Source organism: Aspergillus steynii (assembly GCF_002849105.1).
Source record: "Aspergillus steynii IBT 23096 chromosome Unknown P170scaffold_6, whole genome shotgun sequence".
NCBI lineage: Eukaryota > Fungi > Ascomycota > Eurotiomycetes > Eurotiales > Aspergillaceae > Aspergillus > Aspergillus steynii.
In genome coordinates, this window is record NW_020194403.1 from 2,198,439 (window position 1) to 2,215,527 (window position 17,089).

The 17,089-nt window shown below is 54.5% G+C and overlaps 9 protein-coding genes across 9 annotated transcripts; 4 read left to right on the forward strand and 5 right to left on the reverse strand.

Annotated features, from left to right (window-relative positions):
- Positions 1–427: 427 nt before the first annotated feature.
- P170DRAFT_477901 (uncharacterized protein) lies at positions 428–1,568 on the forward strand (the record flags this gene model as incomplete). Its single annotated transcript, XM_024853512.1, has 2 exons — positions 428–439; positions 507–1,568. The coding sequence occupies 2 exons, from the start codon at positions 428–430 to the stop codon at positions 1,566–1,568; spliced, it is 1,074 nt and encodes a 357-aa protein (XP_024702340.1).
- Positions 1,569–2,271: 703 nt separating this feature from the next.
- P170DRAFT_232509 (uncharacterized protein) lies at positions 2,272–3,131 on the reverse strand. The gene has a single exon (XM_024842903.1). It carries the CDS (start codon positions 2,916–2,918, stop codon positions 2,466–2,468), a length of 453 nt encoding a protein of 150 aa, XP_024702341.1. The 5' UTR covers positions 2,919–3,131; the 3' UTR covers positions 2,272–2,465.
- Positions 3,132–4,115, reverse strand: P170DRAFT_232467 (uncharacterized protein). Its single transcript, XM_024842902.1, has one exon. The coding sequence runs from the start codon at positions 4,026–4,028 to the stop codon at positions 3,345–3,347; it is 684 nt and encodes a 227-aa protein (XP_024702342.1). The 5' UTR covers positions 4,029–4,115; the 3' UTR covers positions 3,132–3,344.
- A 1-nt stretch (position 4,116) lies between these two features.
- Positions 4,117–5,274, reverse strand: P170DRAFT_232466 (uncharacterized protein). Its single transcript, XM_024842901.1, has one exon. The coding sequence runs from the start codon at positions 4,818–4,820 to the stop codon at positions 4,218–4,220; it is 603 nt and encodes a 200-aa protein (XP_024702343.1). The 5' UTR covers positions 4,821–5,274; the 3' UTR covers positions 4,117–4,217.
- A 367-nt stretch (positions 5,275–5,641) lies between these two features.
- rasB (Ras small monomeric GTPase RasB) lies at positions 5,642–6,976 on the forward strand. Its single transcript, XM_024854914.1, has 2 exons — positions 5,642–5,837; positions 5,909–6,976. Exons 1-2 carry the CDS (start codon positions 5,760–5,762, stop codon positions 6,557–6,559), a joined length of 729 nt encoding a protein of 242 aa, XP_024702344.1. The 5' UTR covers positions 5,642–5,759; the 3' UTR covers positions 6,560–6,976.
- A 276-nt stretch (positions 6,977–7,252) lies between these two features.
- On the reverse strand, positions 7,253–7,992 carry P170DRAFT_232462 (uncharacterized protein). Its single transcript, XM_024842900.1, has one exon. It carries the CDS (start codon positions 7,808–7,810, stop codon positions 7,418–7,420), a length of 393 nt encoding a protein of 130 aa, XP_024702345.1. The 5' UTR covers positions 7,811–7,992; the 3' UTR covers positions 7,253–7,417.
- P170DRAFT_438755 (putative acyl-CoA synthetase) lies at positions 7,796–10,565 on the forward strand. Its single transcript, XM_024849677.1, has 4 exons — positions 7,796–8,554; positions 8,626–9,021; positions 9,092–9,967; positions 10,044–10,565. Exons 1-4 carry the CDS (start codon positions 8,176–8,178, stop codon positions 10,463–10,465), a joined length of 2,073 nt encoding a protein of 690 aa, XP_024702346.1. The 5' UTR covers positions 7,796–8,175; the 3' UTR covers positions 10,466–10,565.
- Positions 10,566–10,650: 85 nt separating this feature from the next.
- On the reverse strand, positions 10,651–12,025 carry P170DRAFT_511698 (putative GPI anchored protein). The gene is made up of 3 exons (XM_024854915.1): positions 11,641–12,025; positions 11,503–11,585; positions 10,651–11,451 (listed from the first exon to the last, which is right to left on the reverse strand). The coding sequence occupies exons 1-3, from the start codon at positions 11,788–11,790 to the stop codon at positions 11,130–11,132; spliced, it is 555 nt and encodes a 184-aa protein (XP_024702347.1). The 5' UTR covers positions 11,791–12,025; the 3' UTR covers positions 10,651–11,129.
- A 2,411-nt stretch (positions 12,026–14,436) lies between these two features.
- On the forward strand, positions 14,437–16,669 carry P170DRAFT_438759 (serine hydroxymethyltransferase). Its single transcript, XM_024849678.1, has 5 exons — positions 14,437–14,715; positions 14,792–14,848; positions 14,904–14,997; positions 15,059–15,196; positions 15,259–16,669. Exons 1-5 carry the CDS (start codon positions 14,554–14,556, stop codon positions 16,401–16,403), a joined length of 1,596 nt encoding a protein of 531 aa, XP_024702348.1. The 5' UTR covers positions 14,437–14,553; the 3' UTR covers positions 16,404–16,669.
- Positions 16,670–17,089: the final 420 nt, after the last annotated feature.

Below are 17,089 nucleotides of genomic sequence, written 5' to 3' on the forward strand. Positions count from 1 at the left end.
ATCTGTCGCCCAGTCTCCCCCGATCTCTAATAAGTTCCGCTCTGCTCCCTTTTTATCGCCGGACTGTATATGTTGGCAGTTGTGGCTTGGAGAAATCTATGCTGGTTTGATCTTCATCGAAGGATCCCTACTCTCTTATGGTGCGTAAGTCTGAAAGTCCCAATATCTCAACATTAAATATCTATTACTAATTCTCCGGGGGTATGATGACACATTTCGCGATTACGCCATTCGAGAAAACGCTACGACGTTGTATCTCCGCTGCTTCTGCATTAAACCAAATCCTCCTTGGCGATGACGTTGCACGTTGGACGTGGATTTGTAAGCTTCAATAAACTATTTAGCTGGCCAACCATCTGGCATTAACCATCGGTATATAGTAATATCTACGGATCGAAGATACTTGAAAGGGACCTCATCATCCAAGATGACCGACACAGTGAGCAGATCCAGGACATACAGACCTACCGCCCCAACCACTTCCAACCCATCTAACGAGAAAGCAGGAATCCAAAATCTACCATCACGCCGACGCCGACGGGCACTTCCGTCGACAAGTCTCGTCCTTCCGCTCCTTCGTCTCGCCCGACCCGACGGCGGAATTCCCGGCCCAGAAAGACCGCTACGTGCTCTACCTCGCGTACGGCTGTCCCTGGGCGCACCGGACCAACATCGTGCGCGCGCTCAAGGGCCTCGAGGAGATTATCCAGCTGGTGGTGCTGGACCCGGAGCTGGGGCCGGACGGCTGGTTCTTCTCGGGGCGATGGGGGTCGGCGGAGGAAGACCCGCTGTACGGGTTCCGGCAGCTGCGCCAGCTCTACTGGAAGGCCGACCCGGAGTATCAGGGGCGGTTCACGATCCCGGTGCTCTGGGACCGGCGGCGCGAGACCATCGTCAGCAACGAGAGCAGCGAGATCATCCGCATGTTCTACTCGGCCTTCGACGGGCTGCTGCCGCCGGGGCGCCGCGAGGCCAACCAGCCCGGCGGCGGGCTCTATCCACCGCATCTGAGGGGGGAGATCGACGCGATGAACGAGTGGGTGTACGAGCGCATCAACAACGGCGTGTACAAGACGGGGTTCGCCACGACGCAGGAGGCCTACGACGCCAACGTGTATCCGCTGTTCGAGGCGCTGGACCGCGTCGAGGAGCATCTGGCGCAGCCGGGCCACCAGCCGTATCTGTTCGGCGAGCACATCACCGAGGCCGACGTGCGGCTGTACACGACGATTTGCCGGTTCAATGTCGCTTACTACTTGATCTTCCGGTGCAATCTGAAGATGATCCGGCATGACTATCCGCGCATCGATCGCTGGTATCGACGGTTGTACTTTGACGAGTCCGAGAGGACTCGCGGCGGGGCGTTCAAGAAGACGACGTTCTTTGATATCGTGAGTGAACCGTTTGCACTGCAGCTCCTCCCTGGCCTGAAACGCATGCTAACAGCGTTTTCTCTTGATCAGTATAAGTACAACTACTTGAAAGCGCTGGGAAAGAAGGTAGGCGGGTCTCAGACCGTCATCCCAGCCGGTCCAGTGCCGGATATCCTGCCATTGGAGAAACTGTAGCAGTCAAGCATGTCATGTAGGAAACTGTCCTCACCTGCCTGTCCGCGCGTATCATCCAGCATCGAAATCGAACGACCCGCCGTACTCCGAGCTACCGGGCCATTTGCACCCCCTGGAAGCACCTCACCTAGACCCCTGTCTTAACCACAGCCCCCGGGAACTGAAAGACCCCTCCCTCTTCTATTCCAGGACATTTCCACAGTCTGGCATCTGTACCCAACATCTTAGGCACTGATCCCGTACAGTGTAGATCTCGTTGCTGCCTAGTAAACGTTAACATCCACCGCGAGGTTGACAAAGGGGGAGGGGAGGGAGATCTAGACTATTGCTTATATTAAAAACGGCACATAGGTCAACGGCCACCCTCGAGCCCTGCCCGCCAGCTAAGCCTTTTTCACTCCGGAAATAAACACGCACTCCCTCCCGAAAGGGCTTACTGACTCTGTGGGATTCCACCGCATTTGCTCCCTCCCTGGACCAGACGGAGTAGGCTGGAAACCCGAAGTCCCGCCCGCGGACGCAAACCTAAGACCGCCACCGTTGATCGCACCCCCGATCTGGCCGAGTAGACGGGCTCTGGTACGTCATGGCGAGACGAGGATGAGAGGGTAGCATCCCGGAGGAGTTATGGACGCCCGTTGTGGCCGTGCTGGCGGCCCACGGGAGCAGATAGTATCTGATGGGGCTGTTATAGGTAGAGGGAGACTAGAAGACGACTATGTCCAGTTTTCATAATTCTAGAAGATTGTATGCTCCATCGTGGTATCTGGTTACGTCCGAACCGATCTATCTTAGCATTCTCCGGAGCGATCATGGATATCCCTCGCCCTGTAAGGATCCTATCATCAAAACCACAGCAAGAGAACAGGCCAATACATGAAGAATAATAGTAAAAAGTTAGAGGAGAGGGGAAAATGAAGAACCAAAAAAAAAAAAAAAAAAATCAACGGGTTGGGCCTCGAAGTTTCCGAGCGGCCCAAAGTAGTGGAACGCCCCTGACCCATCGCTACTCTGGAGGCGAATTGGTTGCCCAAACCAACCGGGTGGGGAGATGGGAGAAAAAAAAGGTTTCTTTTCGACCATCAGATTGGTTCGATCCATGTCGATATGAGTGCAGGGCAGGGGAAGGCAGGATGCATGCATGCAAGGGCGAGAGGTGCCGACGCACAGCCGCGGTGAGAGGGACGTTAATTTACTGCCATGTGCATACGGAGCACATCCTACGTAAATGCGTCCGGACGGTGCATCTGTAAGTCTCGTTACCGACGAGGAGAATATAAATAGCAGGGTAGGATTGGATTCCGGCGAGAAATTATCGACCGGGGTGGCTAGGGGAGCTGCATGCGCCATGCGGGATTATTTCCCAGAGAGAACCACCGAACTAGTAGAGAATGGGTTAGGCCAGGATTTCCGGAGTCGCTAGGCCGCCGTTGACACCAGACGGAATTCTCTGTGCGGTGCGCTCGAGTCAGTTTGATTATGATGGGACGGGGACGGACTAGGACGATCCTCTTGGGAAGACGGATTGCAGAGGGGCTGGACGGAGCATAAATGAACTCCCGCAGTCAGAAGTTAATAATAATATCCATGGATGACGGATCGATGGCCATGACGATGCCCCCTGCCTCGGTAGGTTCCTTCAGAGAGAGTGAGACACTGGAGACCGGCCACCCACGTGGAAATCGACGGGGCCCGGGATATTAAGGTGGATGTTTTCTGGATGGCTAGTGGCCCTGCACGCCCTCCGTCTCTTTTCGCTGCCAGCCGGACTGCCTTCTAGAAGATATCGTCCGTAGTATAGGCTAAATGGCCTGGCCAAGGACACATATCCCTTCTGTAACTGGTCGGCAGACGGTCACCAGTCGAGGCAGCCCAATCGCCAGGTTCAAAGCAGCCAGAGAAAGAAAAAGAAAAACACGGCGAATCCCTGTTGGCTCGTGGAACGCACAGTACCCGCCATGGACCGGCCCGGCATCTGGTTATCGACGGAATGGAATACTGCTGGCATCGTGATTCCTGACAGGAGGACGCCTCCAGCGTAATAATAGGGGCAGGAGGGGCAGCTGCTAAACCGTCACCCCCACTACTCCGACTTACTAGCATGGATCGTTCGGTCTCCCTGGTGCGAGTTGCTCTGCTAAGCCCTGACGAGGCGCATGGGTTTCCCTCGTAGGCTAGCCAGGTAGGGCTTGGAGGAGAGATCCCTCGCGGTGAATGAATCAAACCATATTCTTTAGGTTGAAGATACACGGTATGTTTGCTTTTGGCCCCAATGCGACAGTGGTGGAAGGCGAGAAAAGCGACGAGACGTAGCTTACGGAGTACGCCTGGAATGGGCGCCATGAGGTAATCCCGAGGATCAGGAAGATGGGATTTTAGCCCGGTGCTCAGGGGGGCGGCGGAATGTTCGATGCTGCTTCCCCGTGAAAAAATGGGGAACGACGGCGTCCAGGGGGACATGCCACGGTGGATCCGGGCATCAGGACATCAGGAAAGGAGGATGGTTCAGCATTCAGGACGGCTTCAGATGCAGACGAAGTGAGCAAGTCTAGATCGATGGCACCACATCCGCAGCTGAGCCGACCCTTGGAACCGACCGGAATCAACCCAATCGCCGTGCTCGATGACGGTGGAGAGCAGCCCTGGCCTTCACCCACTTTCGTGTCTACCCGAAACCATTCTCGCGCTGCGTCGCTTGTCGGTTTCATCATTGCGATGCGATGCGAACGACGCAAGAAACAGTCGGAGGCCAGTGGCCCTGTGTAACCCGCCGGTCGGGGACCAAATGCGCGATCTGATACGTACGGAGACAGAAGAGTCGGCGGGGGGAGGTAGACAGTGTCGAGAAGGATAGACTAGGGGATTCTTTGTATACCTGCTCCTTTTCCCAGTCTGGCCGGAGGGATCGTCTCCGCCGCTTCTCAGTTCATTTCCTGGTCGATTCGATTTTTCTGTAGCAGCAGGATAATCTCCTTTCGTTTCATTTATTTCGTTTGATTTCCAATTAATTTTTCTTCTAACATTGTTTGGGCTTAGCATCGGTCGGATTACGGAGTCGTTGGTTCGTATGGTGATTCTTCTGGTTATGATCCTTACTATTTGAGTCGGTTCGTCTTCGTCATCTCGGCGTCCTGGCTTCTTTCTTCCTTTTCTTCCTTTCTTTCTTTTCTTCCCTTTCCTCTCTCCATCCCCCTGGATCTGCCACCTTGACTCCGTTGCCAAACCGTTTGGGTTTCGCCCCTCCTCGTCCATCGGAATCTAGTCTCCCCCTCCTCCTGCTTCCTCCCACCGTCGACCAGCTCCTTTCGACTATTTCTTCCACCTTCCGACCGACATACTCCGTGCTCCTGCGTACATCCTGCGTACATCCTGCGTACATCCGCTGCGGGCGATCCCTCTCTGCCTGTCGCTTTCCCCCTCCCCCCTCACGTGGCGGATTCCAGTTGAGGCGAACCCTCTGTTTTACGCCGCCATTTGGATCCTTTTTGCTTTGGATTGATTGGGATCGTTGATTTATTTTTCTGCCCGCCGGATTTCCAACCATTCGACCGTTCTTGAATTTTCCTTGCCTTTCCTTGCCTCCCGAGACGTCCAGCGTTGTCACGAGAACCCCGAGCTGCTTGACTCGGAACCCCCTCTCTTTTCTCCCACAAATTATTTGTCACTTCGCGCCCTCTGCAATCGTGCGAATTTCCTCCGGTATGTGCTTCACCTTAGATCATTCCCCTGCAAATCAATTCTAATTTATTTATTTTTTTTCCCTTGGCTGATGTATCAGGGTCATAAATTAGACAAAAGGAAAAAAAAAAAAAATCATTAAAAAAAAAATAAAAACAAGCAGCAGAGCTGTGCGGGCTCGTGCTAGGACGGCGGTCTGAAGCAACGACGATTATTCCCGGTGGCTAATCGCGCGCACTACCAAAATAACCGTTCTCTTGGGTCCCAGCATCTCACAACACTCCGTTTCCCGTGTCCGTGCTCACCCTGGAGCATCCATACATTGCTTCTCACGCTTATTTTTCTTAATTTTCCATCTGAACTCCCTCCTTTCTCCTGTCACCCCCCCCCCCCCCCCCCCCACTGCTCTCCTCGACTGCTTTCTTTTCCCTCGACCTCCCGTCCCATTCGATCCAAAAACGCCCGTCACGCTTCCACCGTGCCCGTCGTCCTTGGGCATAATCCTCAGTCACCATGTCGGGAAAGATGACGTTGTACAAGTTGGTGGTGCTGGGAGATGGTGGTGTCGGCAAGACAGCGCTCACCATCCAGGTTAGTCTTGTCAATTCTCCACGATCCGCTGATGTCCCGGTGGGCTGACCGTCCGATCTGCGTGCCTCCAGCTGTGCTTGAACCATTTCGTCGAAACGTATGATCCGACAATCGAAGACTCGTACCGGAAGCAGGTGGTGATCGACCAGCAATCGTGCATGTTGGAAGTCCTGGATACCGCCGGCCAGGAAGAATACACGGCCCTGCGAGACCAGTGGATCCGTGATGGCGAGGGTTTCGTGCTGGTCTACAGTATCACCTCGCGCGCCTCGTTCTCGCGGATACAGAAGTTCTACAACCAGATCAAGATGGTCAAGGAATCGGCCAATTCCGGCTCCCCCTCCGGGGCCAGTTATCTCGGCTCCCCCGTCCACGCCTCGTCCGGCGCTTCGCTCCCCGTTCCCGTGATGCTGGTTGGCAACAAGAGCGACAAGGCCGTCGAGCGCGCCGTGTCGGCCCAGGAAGGACAGGCACTGGCCAAGGATCTGGGCTGCGAATTCGTGGAGGCCTCCGCCAAGAATTGCATCAACGTCGAAAAGGTGTTCTACGACGTCGTCCGAATGCTTCGACAGCAGCGTCAACAACAGGGCGGACGATCCCAGGATCGGCGACCGACCGGCTTGGGCAGCATGCGCGACCGTGATGCCGGCCCGGAATACCCCAAGTCTTTCCGACCAGACCGTTCACGACATCGCGGCGGTATCAAGTGTACCATCCTGTGAGCGGGGCCATTGGAACGATCCCGTCGTGTCGGCCGGTTCGAGCGGTCGCCCAAGATTCCCGACTGTTCTTTCCTTTCTCTCATGTCGATCTCGTGATTATTATGGCAGTACAGATGGCCTGTCCTCCCTCCCGTCCTGCTCCGAACGGTTTGCCTTCGACAGTTCATCCGCGAGAGCTCATGCGAGCCTGCTCCATGACCAATCCTTTCTCTTGTTTATATTGACTGCCACGCAAATTTGGCCGTCCTCCGGTTTTGCACCTAGCGCCTGGCTTTAGTTTTTCATCGGCAGACTCTTTCCTGCCGCCTCCTTTCCCCTCCTCACTTTCCTCCTTCGACTCGCTGGGAATGCAGCGGTGGGTAATTCCATGTGCTTGATGCATTGTCCTTTTTTTTTTTTTTTTTTTTTTTTTTGTCTTTTCCTATCATACGTGGGAGGCGATCTCTCAAATCCATCGCAGGGTGTTTCGGCTACTGGAGAATTTTCGTGCTTTACGGGGTTGGGGGACCCAGGCTCTGCCGGGACCATAGAATTCTCTTTTCTTTTTCATTTCTCGTTTTCCTTCGATGTCTTCCGCCGTCTCGCCGACGGTTCTTTTTAGTCTCCCCCACCTCATGATTTCGTTTCTTTTCCTTTTCTTTTTACGACCAGACTTTCCGAAGGGGGTGAACCTGGGCGACCGAGGTGATGCCGTGGATCAAGGCGGATCGAATTCGGAACATGGCTATGATGATGATGCAGGCCGATTCAAGAACGGAGGGGTAATTTGGGCTTCGGCGGAGGGCGACGGTGATTGTGATTTCCATGAAGCCTACAGGATGGCAGTCGACAGTTTAGCAGGCATTGCGATATGATACCCTACGGCTGAGCTTTGAGTTCTGGTTTTTGATGCATTTGTGAGTAAAATCCAAAGAATACAAGAGGTCGATCCGAAAAAATTCTCTGTCCGGGTGCAAGATAGAATATTACGATCCAAAATAGAATCCAGTTGTTTCTTTCTTTCTCTTTTTCTTCCTTTCCCCCCCGTACCTCATGCCTGGATTCGGTGACGTGGAGGGGGAGTTGAGTTACATCCGACCAACAATTCTCTCCAGTCCAGACCTGCTCTTCCACCCATTTTTTGGGTCTGCCTATCAGAGCAGCACTGCCATCCATGGATTCGGCATTACCTAAAGGTACAGAATATTGGAGCGCAGCGTGCGGGGAAAGCTCCGACGCTATCCCCAACCTCGGGCGCTCGTTCGTCGCCATCTCTGAATTGCGGTCTTTCGATGCTTCCCCGCACTCGGCCTGCGTCTGGTGGACTCGTCGTGACGAACTCCTTTTTTTTTTTCCTTTCCTGTTTTCTCCCTTGCTTCCCTTGCTCCCGCGTGCTGTGATATCCGATTGGAACCGTCCATTACGGGCTGAAATAACACGAAGCTCAGCTCAGCTGACAATTACCTCCCTCTCTCCCGCGGAGTTCTCTGGGAAAGTGCACCACCTTGCGTCGTTTCGGATTAAGAGATTTCCTCGGCTACCTACATCAAGTGATTGCTTTTTTCGAGTTTGACTTTCCCTCTTTCACCCCCTCTGGTTTCTGTAGTGTTCTATTTTTGGGATCGAGCCTATGCACGATGCCGACCCATCCCCAACACGAAGCGCATCGCTCGTCACTCGACAACCCCGAAGCTTTCTGGTCCCATCATGCCGACCACCTGGATTGGCATCGGAAGCCATCCCGGGCCATCAGCCGGACCGTCAAGTCGCTCCCCGGCGGTGCCAGTCATGACCACTGGTCGTGGTTTCCCGACGGCGAGATCTCCACGACCTATAACTGCGTGGATCGACATGTGCGGAATGGCAATGGAGACAACGTGGCCATTGTCTGGGACTCGCCCGTGACGGGGACCAAAGAGAAGTATACGTATCGGCAGCTGCTCGACGAGGTGGAGGTGTTGGCCGGCGTATTGCGAGAGGAAGGGGTGCGAAGGGGGGACGTAGTCATCATCTACAGTATGTTTCATTCCTTGCTGCATTTGTCCAGATCGAAAGATAAATCCGGTACTGTACTAACAACGAGAAAGTGCCCATGATCCCCGCCGCACTGATCGCAGCGCTGGCAATTGTCCGGTTGGGAGCCATCCATGCCGCCGTGTTTGGCGGCTTCGCGCCGAAGTCGCTTGCGCAGCGCATCGAGGCGGCCAAGCCGCGCGCCATTATGACGGCCTCGTGCGGAATTGAAGGATCCAAGGGCCCCATTGCCTATCGACCGCTCGTCGAGGGGGCCATCCAGTCGAGCAGTTTCAAGCCCGAGAAGGTCATTGTATGGCAGCGGGACCAGCTGCGGTGGAATCAACCCGACAAACGGGGCGGGCAGCGGAACTGGCAACGTTTGGTGAAAAGCGCGCGGATGCGCGGTGTCAAGGCCGGACCGGTTCCGGTGAACAGTGCGGATGCGCTGTACATCATTTATACCAGCGGTAAGAACCCGGCCCATTGTATCGTTGCTGGGTTGGACACGGCACGGCTGATATTGGGGGAACCATCTAGGAACCACCGGGCTGCCCAAAGGAGTCGTCCGGGAAGCCGGGGGACACGCGGTGGGCCTTCATTTGTCGATCAAGTCGCTGTTTGGCATCCAAGGTCCGGGCGACGTCATGTTCTGTGCCTCCGACATTGGCTGGGTTGTCGGACACTCGTACATCCTGTACGCCCCTCTCCTGGTCGGGGCTACAACCGTTCTGTTTGAAGGGAAGCCGGTCGGGACGCCGGACGCCGGGACCTTTTGGCGGGTTGTCGAGGAGCACAAGGCTAACGTACTGTTCACGGCCCCGACGGCGATGCGCGCCATCCGCAAGGACGACCCAGACAACAGCTTGTTCAAAGAGGTTGCCCGTCGCGGCGGGCTCAAGCACTTCCGGGCCCTTTTTCTCGCCGGCGAACGAAGCGAGCCGAGCATCGTTCATGCGTACCAAGACCTACTAACTCAGCATGCCGCTCCGGGGGCGATGGTGGTCGACAATTGGTGGTCATCCGAGTCCGGCTCGCCCATCTGTGGCGTGGCGCTGAAGAGTGCCGTGGGCACAGTGCAGCAGGGCGGAGACGACGAGCCATCGCCATTGCAGATTCGACCCGGGTCGGCAGGACTGCCAATGCCGGGGTTCGATGTCCGGATCGTCGACGACGAAGGTCGTGAGGTACCTCGGGGCACGATGGGCAACATTGTCCTTGCCCTCCCGCTGGCCCCTACCGCCTTCACACGACTCTTCAACGACGACGAGAGATTCTACCGCGGATACCTGAAGCGGTTCGAGGGACGGTGGATCGACACGGGCGACGCGGGCATCATCGACGAAGATGGCTACGTCCATGTGATGGCTCGATCGGATGATATCATCAACGTCGCAGCGCATCGGTTTAGCACGGGTTCGTTCTTCCGCACTGCCAGTTTCCTTTTTATCCATAACCCGCCCCAAATCCCTGACTAATCCTCATGACACAGGAGCCATCGAGCAAGCGATCCTCTCTCACCCGGAGATCGGCGAGGCCAGCGTCGTGGGCATCCCGGACGCCTTGAAGGGCCACCTCCCGTTCGCCTTCATCCAGCCACGCGCCGCCAGGAGCACGGTGCCCGCCACGCCGCGAGGCGAGCTCTTCAACGAAGTCAACGGGCTCGTGCGCGAGCAGATCGGGGCCATCGCGTCGCTGGGCGGAATGATCCAGGGGCGGGGGATGATCCCCAAGACGCGCAGTGGCAAGACACTGCGACGGGTGCTGCGGGAGCTGGTGGAGCACGGGGCGCGCGGGGACTACCAGGCGCCGGTCAGCGTTCCGCCGACGGTGGAGGACGCCGAGGTGGTGGAGGTTGCGCGGGGCAGGGTGAAGGAGTACTTTGAGCAGAAGAAGCGGCAGGTGAAGCTGTAGGTTGGCCCGTACTAGAATCTAGACGTAGATATGTTGGGAAATCCTTAGATCATTGTCATCTCTACAATAGACCAGACGGACCGATAGGCAATTAGATAAAAGATCGTGACTTCAACCATTAGGTATAAAAAGCGAAGCTGAGTATACACACAGGAGTAAACAAAGTAAATCAAAATCAAAACCTCAAAATAAATATGTATAGAGATAACCGGAGGCCAGGAGAAGATATGAACAATCCGACTTGGTTCGACGACAAAAGACAAAACAGCGTAGGGCGTGATCTGGATCCGAAGGAAACAAGTAAATAAAAAAAAAAAGTATGTATGGTATCGGTCGTATCACCAAGAGATAAGAATAGTCATGATAAATGATATCGGTTCAATCGGATATACCATACCTCCCAGCTGGAATTGGATATCGTACCGGTCTACCGAAGTAGGGGGGTAGCCTGTCCAACAGTTATGTTAGACCAGGCTCCCTACCTACATAGACACGATCACCGAGTCGAGAGATTGAGAGTGAGAGCGAGAGAGCGAAAGGGGTATAACGGCAATAGATTGAACGGATATCATATCAAGACGAAGACGAAGAGAAGAAGAAAAAAGAACCACCACCAATCAATCAACCCCTAAACCCAATCATCCATAGACAGAAAGAGATCTATCTACAGCAAGTAAGCGACCAGACCGAAGACGGTGGCGAGACCGGCCCCGGCACCGGCAGCAGCGCGCGAGGCACCGCCGGTGAAGATGGGAGCGGCGGGGGTCGTGGCGGAGCCGGAGGGCAGGACGCCCGAGGGGGCGGGGCCGGAGGGAGCGACGCCGGAGGGAGCGGGAGCGCTGGGGATCAGCGGGACGGAGGGAGCGGCGCTGCTGGAGGGGATGACCACGGAGCCGCCGCTGCTGCTGGGGGCGTTGGAGGGAACGCCGGGGACGGGGTTGACGTTGCTGGGGACGGAGACGACGGGGGACTTGGTCTTGGAGGCGCTGTTGGAGGTTAGGGTCGGAGGTTCAGATATCTAGAAGAGCAAAACATACCACTTGTTGCAGCGGGTGACGGTCGAGGTGATCAGAGGACGCGTGGTGCTGTAGCGAACGTTGGTGGCGGACGCCGGGGCGGGCTGCGATGACGGTCAGTATGAGGGCATCGTCATGGATATACCCGAGTCGACATACCTGAGTAACGGTGGTCTCAGCCGGCAGAGTCGACACCTTGGGGCAGAAGGTCGCGGTCTCGGTGACGATGACGGTCTGCACGGGTTCTTCGGCGGCGACGACACCGACGGCCATGGTGGCCAGGGCAGCGGTGGCGAGAGAGAAACGCATGTTGATTGATTGGATTGGAGTGGGTAGGACTGGGATTGGCTTGTGGTTTCTGAAGAGTCGATCGCAACAGTAAAAGAGTGACTGAGGGATATAAGAGAAAGAATGTACTCGGTCAAGACCGGGGATGATGCTCAAGATGAAACGGGCTGGAGGGAGGGAAGAGAGAGAGAAGAGAGGAAAAGGAGGCAGAGTGGGCGAGTTCGATATTTATTCTCCATAGCCAATAAACCTCAGGAGTCCACTATTAATCAAATCAGGGACCGAAAAAACGGGATCGTTGCTTGAGTCTAGGAGGCTTAGGGTTAGTGCGGTATCACCGGGGGGTGGAAATACTATATCACACACCACCGAGTACGCTGCTGAGTCCTACGAGCAGTCGATCCACGCACCCCCCTATCACCACGTCCAGACACCCCTTTTCCTCTCCACCTTTATCCTCCAGTAGCTCCGTGGCTTTGGGTAAGGATCGACCACGTTCCTTCGGGTCCAGAGCTCTAGCGGTGCCCTCGTCCACGGCCGACGTGACCATGCATCGCTTGGGCATGCAGCCTCGCAGATTGGTCCTGTTCCTGATCCCATTCCCGGGCGGATTTTGGCTCGGATCTGAAAATCAGATCGTGTTTCACTTTCTTTTTACTGTTTCTTTTTTCTTTCTTTCTTTTTTTTTATGCCCTCTGGCTCGTATTTTCTTCTGCTGCGCCCGGTCAATCCTTTCCCGGTTGAGGAGTGTCTCGACTTGGGGCCAACTTTGGGGCAAATAATTGGCATGATTATTGGGAACGGTCCGTCGTGTAATTCGTCCATTTTTCCTCCTCGTCGGGTGCCTGACCGACATGTTCTCGGATCTGTCGACTGCAGAAAATAGAAACATCCGCGGGACTCTCCACATCCACCGACTCAGTCCGTGGATCCTCATTCCCCTCTGCAAGGCACGTGTCGGTGTGACTGAAGAACTTGGACTATTTCACCTGATACTGTGAACTGTAAGGTACCGACGGAGTGATTCGCGGTTCCAGGGTTGTTGGCTGCTAGTCTCTGCGTACCTGAAGGTAGTCTAGCCGACCCACCGTGGACTCCCGTCTTCCGTTGGCTCTATCGATTCCATTCAGTATGCATACACATTCTTGAGCAGCTTAAAGGTTTACTTTGACTTCGCCTTTTGCTTTTCCTTTTATTATGACCCCTGAAGCGACCCGGATTTCGGAAGAGACTATCGTGCACGTTGACCCCTTGCAGTCGACAGTAGCGTCTTACATTTGGTCTTTTCTATTGGAGTGCTCACCCCTCGCCGCTTTTTGCTCACTGAGCAGGCCTTGAATAGAGGGGTGGATAGCCTGAGTGGGGTAGCTTAAGAAAACGCACCCAGCTAGAGATGCTCAGTGTGGTCTATGTTCATGACGACTCAACTGCGATTTGGAACTTGTCAACCAGGAAACTGCCAACGAGATGGCGTTCTCACGCACATACTTTGGTACAAGGACGACGTTGGCGCGGTGGATGGATGGGAGCAGAGCAGACTGATGAGCGAATACAGGATTTTTGAATGACCTCCTATGGTGGCATTGGACGAACCACTGAAGGTCTTCGCCAAACTGAACGCCATGGCATCAATTCTACACAAAAGCAGCGACCATTGCACCCTGGTCATCAACACCAGAGGTTCGGAAAGCGAATATATAGCGTTCCTTCCGCTAGGGTATAGAACGCGTCGTCCGCCTGTACCGTGGGCTCGTCCGGCCGGTCTGACGTTACAGTTGTATCAAAATGGCCCTCAACTCCGACTGCGCGAAGGTAAGAGATTCTGGAAGCTCTCTATATCTTTGCTGCCGGGGAGCTGCGGTGCGAAAGGCCGAGGCAGGGGAATCCGAGTCAAGATACTCCATCTCACTTAGGTAGCATTCCGCGTGCCGTGTGGATAGGTCGCTGCCAGTGTCCCTTCCGAAGGCCATTGCGTCTTTTCGCCAGTCCGAGGCAAGACCTCATTAATTAATTTGCTCTTCTGTTGGCAGAAATCTGGTCCAGTACCTTTGTTAGTTCTAGACAGACAATTACCAGGATGAACCGTGGCTGGCATCACGTGCTCCCTGGGAGTGTTGGACCGGGCTCAATTTCCAGACAATCTTAAGATACGATATCTGAGCGATGTCCGAAACATTATTCGGGACAGACAAAGAAACCAAGATTGGATGAAACTGGTACGGAGTAGAATCAATTTCCAATTAACACTAAAGACTAAGCGAGCCAAGGTATCTTATCCTCCATCACGCCACGGAAATGGCAATAACACAACAGATCCAATCCGATTTGTTCGTTGTCCCAAGTATGGATGGTGAAAGGCGGGGACATATCAGCAGCGCCCGGGAGAAGCCAGCCGAGGCCGTCCGCTCCACGAGAGCTGACCAGGTAGTCGCCGTTTCTTCATCTTGGATTTAGTTGTGTGAAGAAAGGAAAGAGAAGGGAAGCCGCGGCGGAATTTGACGATGCGCCAGAAATAAGCGAGGCGGAGAGGAACATCCTTTTGCCGCCCGTCGGAGATGCTAGGCCCAACGCGGACTAGCGCCGTCAGCTTCCCGCGGGCAACGGCCGCCGCCGTATCAGCGGCGGCTTGTCCGAAGATAGGACCTCCTCCTTCTTTAATCGGGTCCTTGGGGAGCTCCTCACTTGTCTTCTTTCCCGACTTTGCTTTTCCCCTCCGTTGTAATTCTTGCTTCCTGATCTCTTGTATACTACCCTCGACCCCAATTACAAGCAACCGACGGCATCATGTTGAGTCGTTGCGGCCGCCCAGCCTCGCGCTTGCTCCCGCTCGCCGGAAGCTCCTCCAGAGCTATCACTGCGCAGCTCCGACCTGCCGCCTCCCACCTCTCCAGATCGACTCCGCAGTCGCGCGGTGTTTCGTCCGCCAGTCGCGATGGACAGCAGCATGTATGCGCCAATTGATGGACTCCCTAGCCGAGTGTTGCCTGCCTCGATCAATGCTAATGTTATATACTGCTTCTAGTTGCTCTCCGCATCGCTCAAAGAGGAGGACCCCACTATCCACAATATCCTTGAAAAGGTGCACTTGCTCGCTGCCATTAGGCTTCATGAACAGTATACTCATAAATCCGCAGGAGAAAAAACGCCAGAAGCACTTCATCAACTTGATCCCTTCCGAGAACTTCACCTCGCAAGCCGTCCTCGATGCGCTGGGCAGTGTGATGCAGAGTCAGTACTACCGACGCCGTCGGCCTGCAATTGATGTTCTCTCGTCGCTGACCGCACCTAGACAAATACTCCGAGGGATATCCCGGTGCTAGATACTACGGAGGAAACGAATTCATCGACGAGTCGGAGCGACTCTGCCAATTGCGTGCTCTGGAGACTTTCCGGCTGAGCCCCGAAGAATGGGGAGTAAACGTGCAACGTGAGTTGTCTACTGATTCTGATTTGACATTGCGGAAGCAATTGACTGATTCGTTGCTAAAGCTCTCTCCGGTTCGCCGGCCAACCTGTACGCCATTTCTGCTCTTCTAAACACCCACGACCGCCTCATGGGTCTGGACTTGCCCCATGGTGGCCATCTGTCGCACGGTTACCAAACCCCCACCAAGAAGATCTCTTTCATTTCGAAATACTTCGAGACGTTCCCCTACCGTCTGGATGAGTCCACTGGTCTGATCGACTACGACGCTCTTGCCAAGAATGCTCTTCTGTATCGTCCGAAGCTCATCATCGCCGGCACGTCGGCCTACAGCCGACTGATCGACTACTCTCGCATGCGGGAGATCGCCGATGCGGCCGGCTCTTACCTCCTGAGCGATATGGCCCACATCTCCGGTCTGGTCGCTGCCGACGTCGTGCCGTCGCCCTTCCAGCACTCGGATGTTGTCACCACCACCACGCACAAGTCCCTGAGAGGTCCCCGCGGTGCGATGATCTTCTACCGCAAGGGTGTCCGCCGAACGGATAAGAAGGGCAATCCCGAGATGTATGATCTGGAGAACCCGATCAACGCATCTGTCTTCCCTGGCCACCAGGGTGGACCTCACAACCATACTATCACCGCCCTGGCCGTTGCTTTGAAGCAAGCGCAGTCGAGCGAGTTCAAGACCTACCAGGAGACGGTGTTGTCCAACGCACAGGCACTGTCCGATCGATTGGGTAACTCCCAGAACAACGGAGGCTTGGGATACAACATCGTGTCCGGCGGAACGGACAACCACTTGGTTCTAGTGGACCTGAAGAACCGCGGCGTGGATGGTGCTCGCGTTGAGCGTGTGCTGGAACTGTGCGGCGTGGCCAGCAACAAGAACACCGTGCCCGGTGACAAGTCCGCCCTCAAGCCTGGCGGCCTGCGTCTCGGTACCCCGGCCATGACCACGCGTGGCTTCCAGCCGGAGGACTTCCGCCGCGTGGCCGACATCGTGGACCGTGCCGTGATCATCACCCAAAAGCTGGACAAATCTGCCAAGGAAAGCGCCTCGGCCAAGGGAGTCAAGAACCCCAACACCGTCAAGGCATTCCTGGAGTATGTCAAGGAGGGCGAAGAGATCCCGGAAATTGTGCTCCTGAGACAGGAGGTTGAAGACTGGGTCGGCACCTTTAGCCTTCCGTGGGCCCAGGACGAGTAAAATGGCTTGATTCTCTATTTGTTAATTTATGACCCGGCTTCAGGAGGTGTTTTTGTTTTTGATGGCTTTTGCTTTTGCGAGCATATTTGCGTTGAATGAATTGTCTTACCCGTTGATTTTCTTTTTCTTTTTGATATATGCATGGATGTACAAATGTTCAACACATCTACTAGACTCAATGACTGGCTTTACTGGATTTCATAAAGCAATCCGAGCAGATTGTAACTGCCTGGCCTGTGCTTGTAGGTGCCTAATTTCTGACTGTGCGAAACTATGTATGTACTTGTGCATCCTCACTCATCTTACTGTAGCATTGATTTAACTGAAATGTAATCGGTACTTATTAGTTCCTTATTTCTTATTGTTTCTGCTTCCTGAGTTCCAGAGCAGGACTGCGATAGTGAGTATTATCGAATAATGGATGGCTAATATCGAAATCTATCTTCGTCCTTTGATCCTATCTTCTTGTATCCTCGTACATCTTTTACTGATGGTCATCTTGACCAAGTACATATACTTGTCTGCCTGGAAGCAATCAGCACTTCAGGCCATACTTGCTTACGGATACTAGGCACGACATAAGAAGGCTTCAGCCTCACATAGGCATCCTCGATTCGTCAGCTTCCGATTCAATGGTTCCCTTCTCCCAGTTCTGTTGCATAAATCAAAGATGAGCTTGCTGCGTA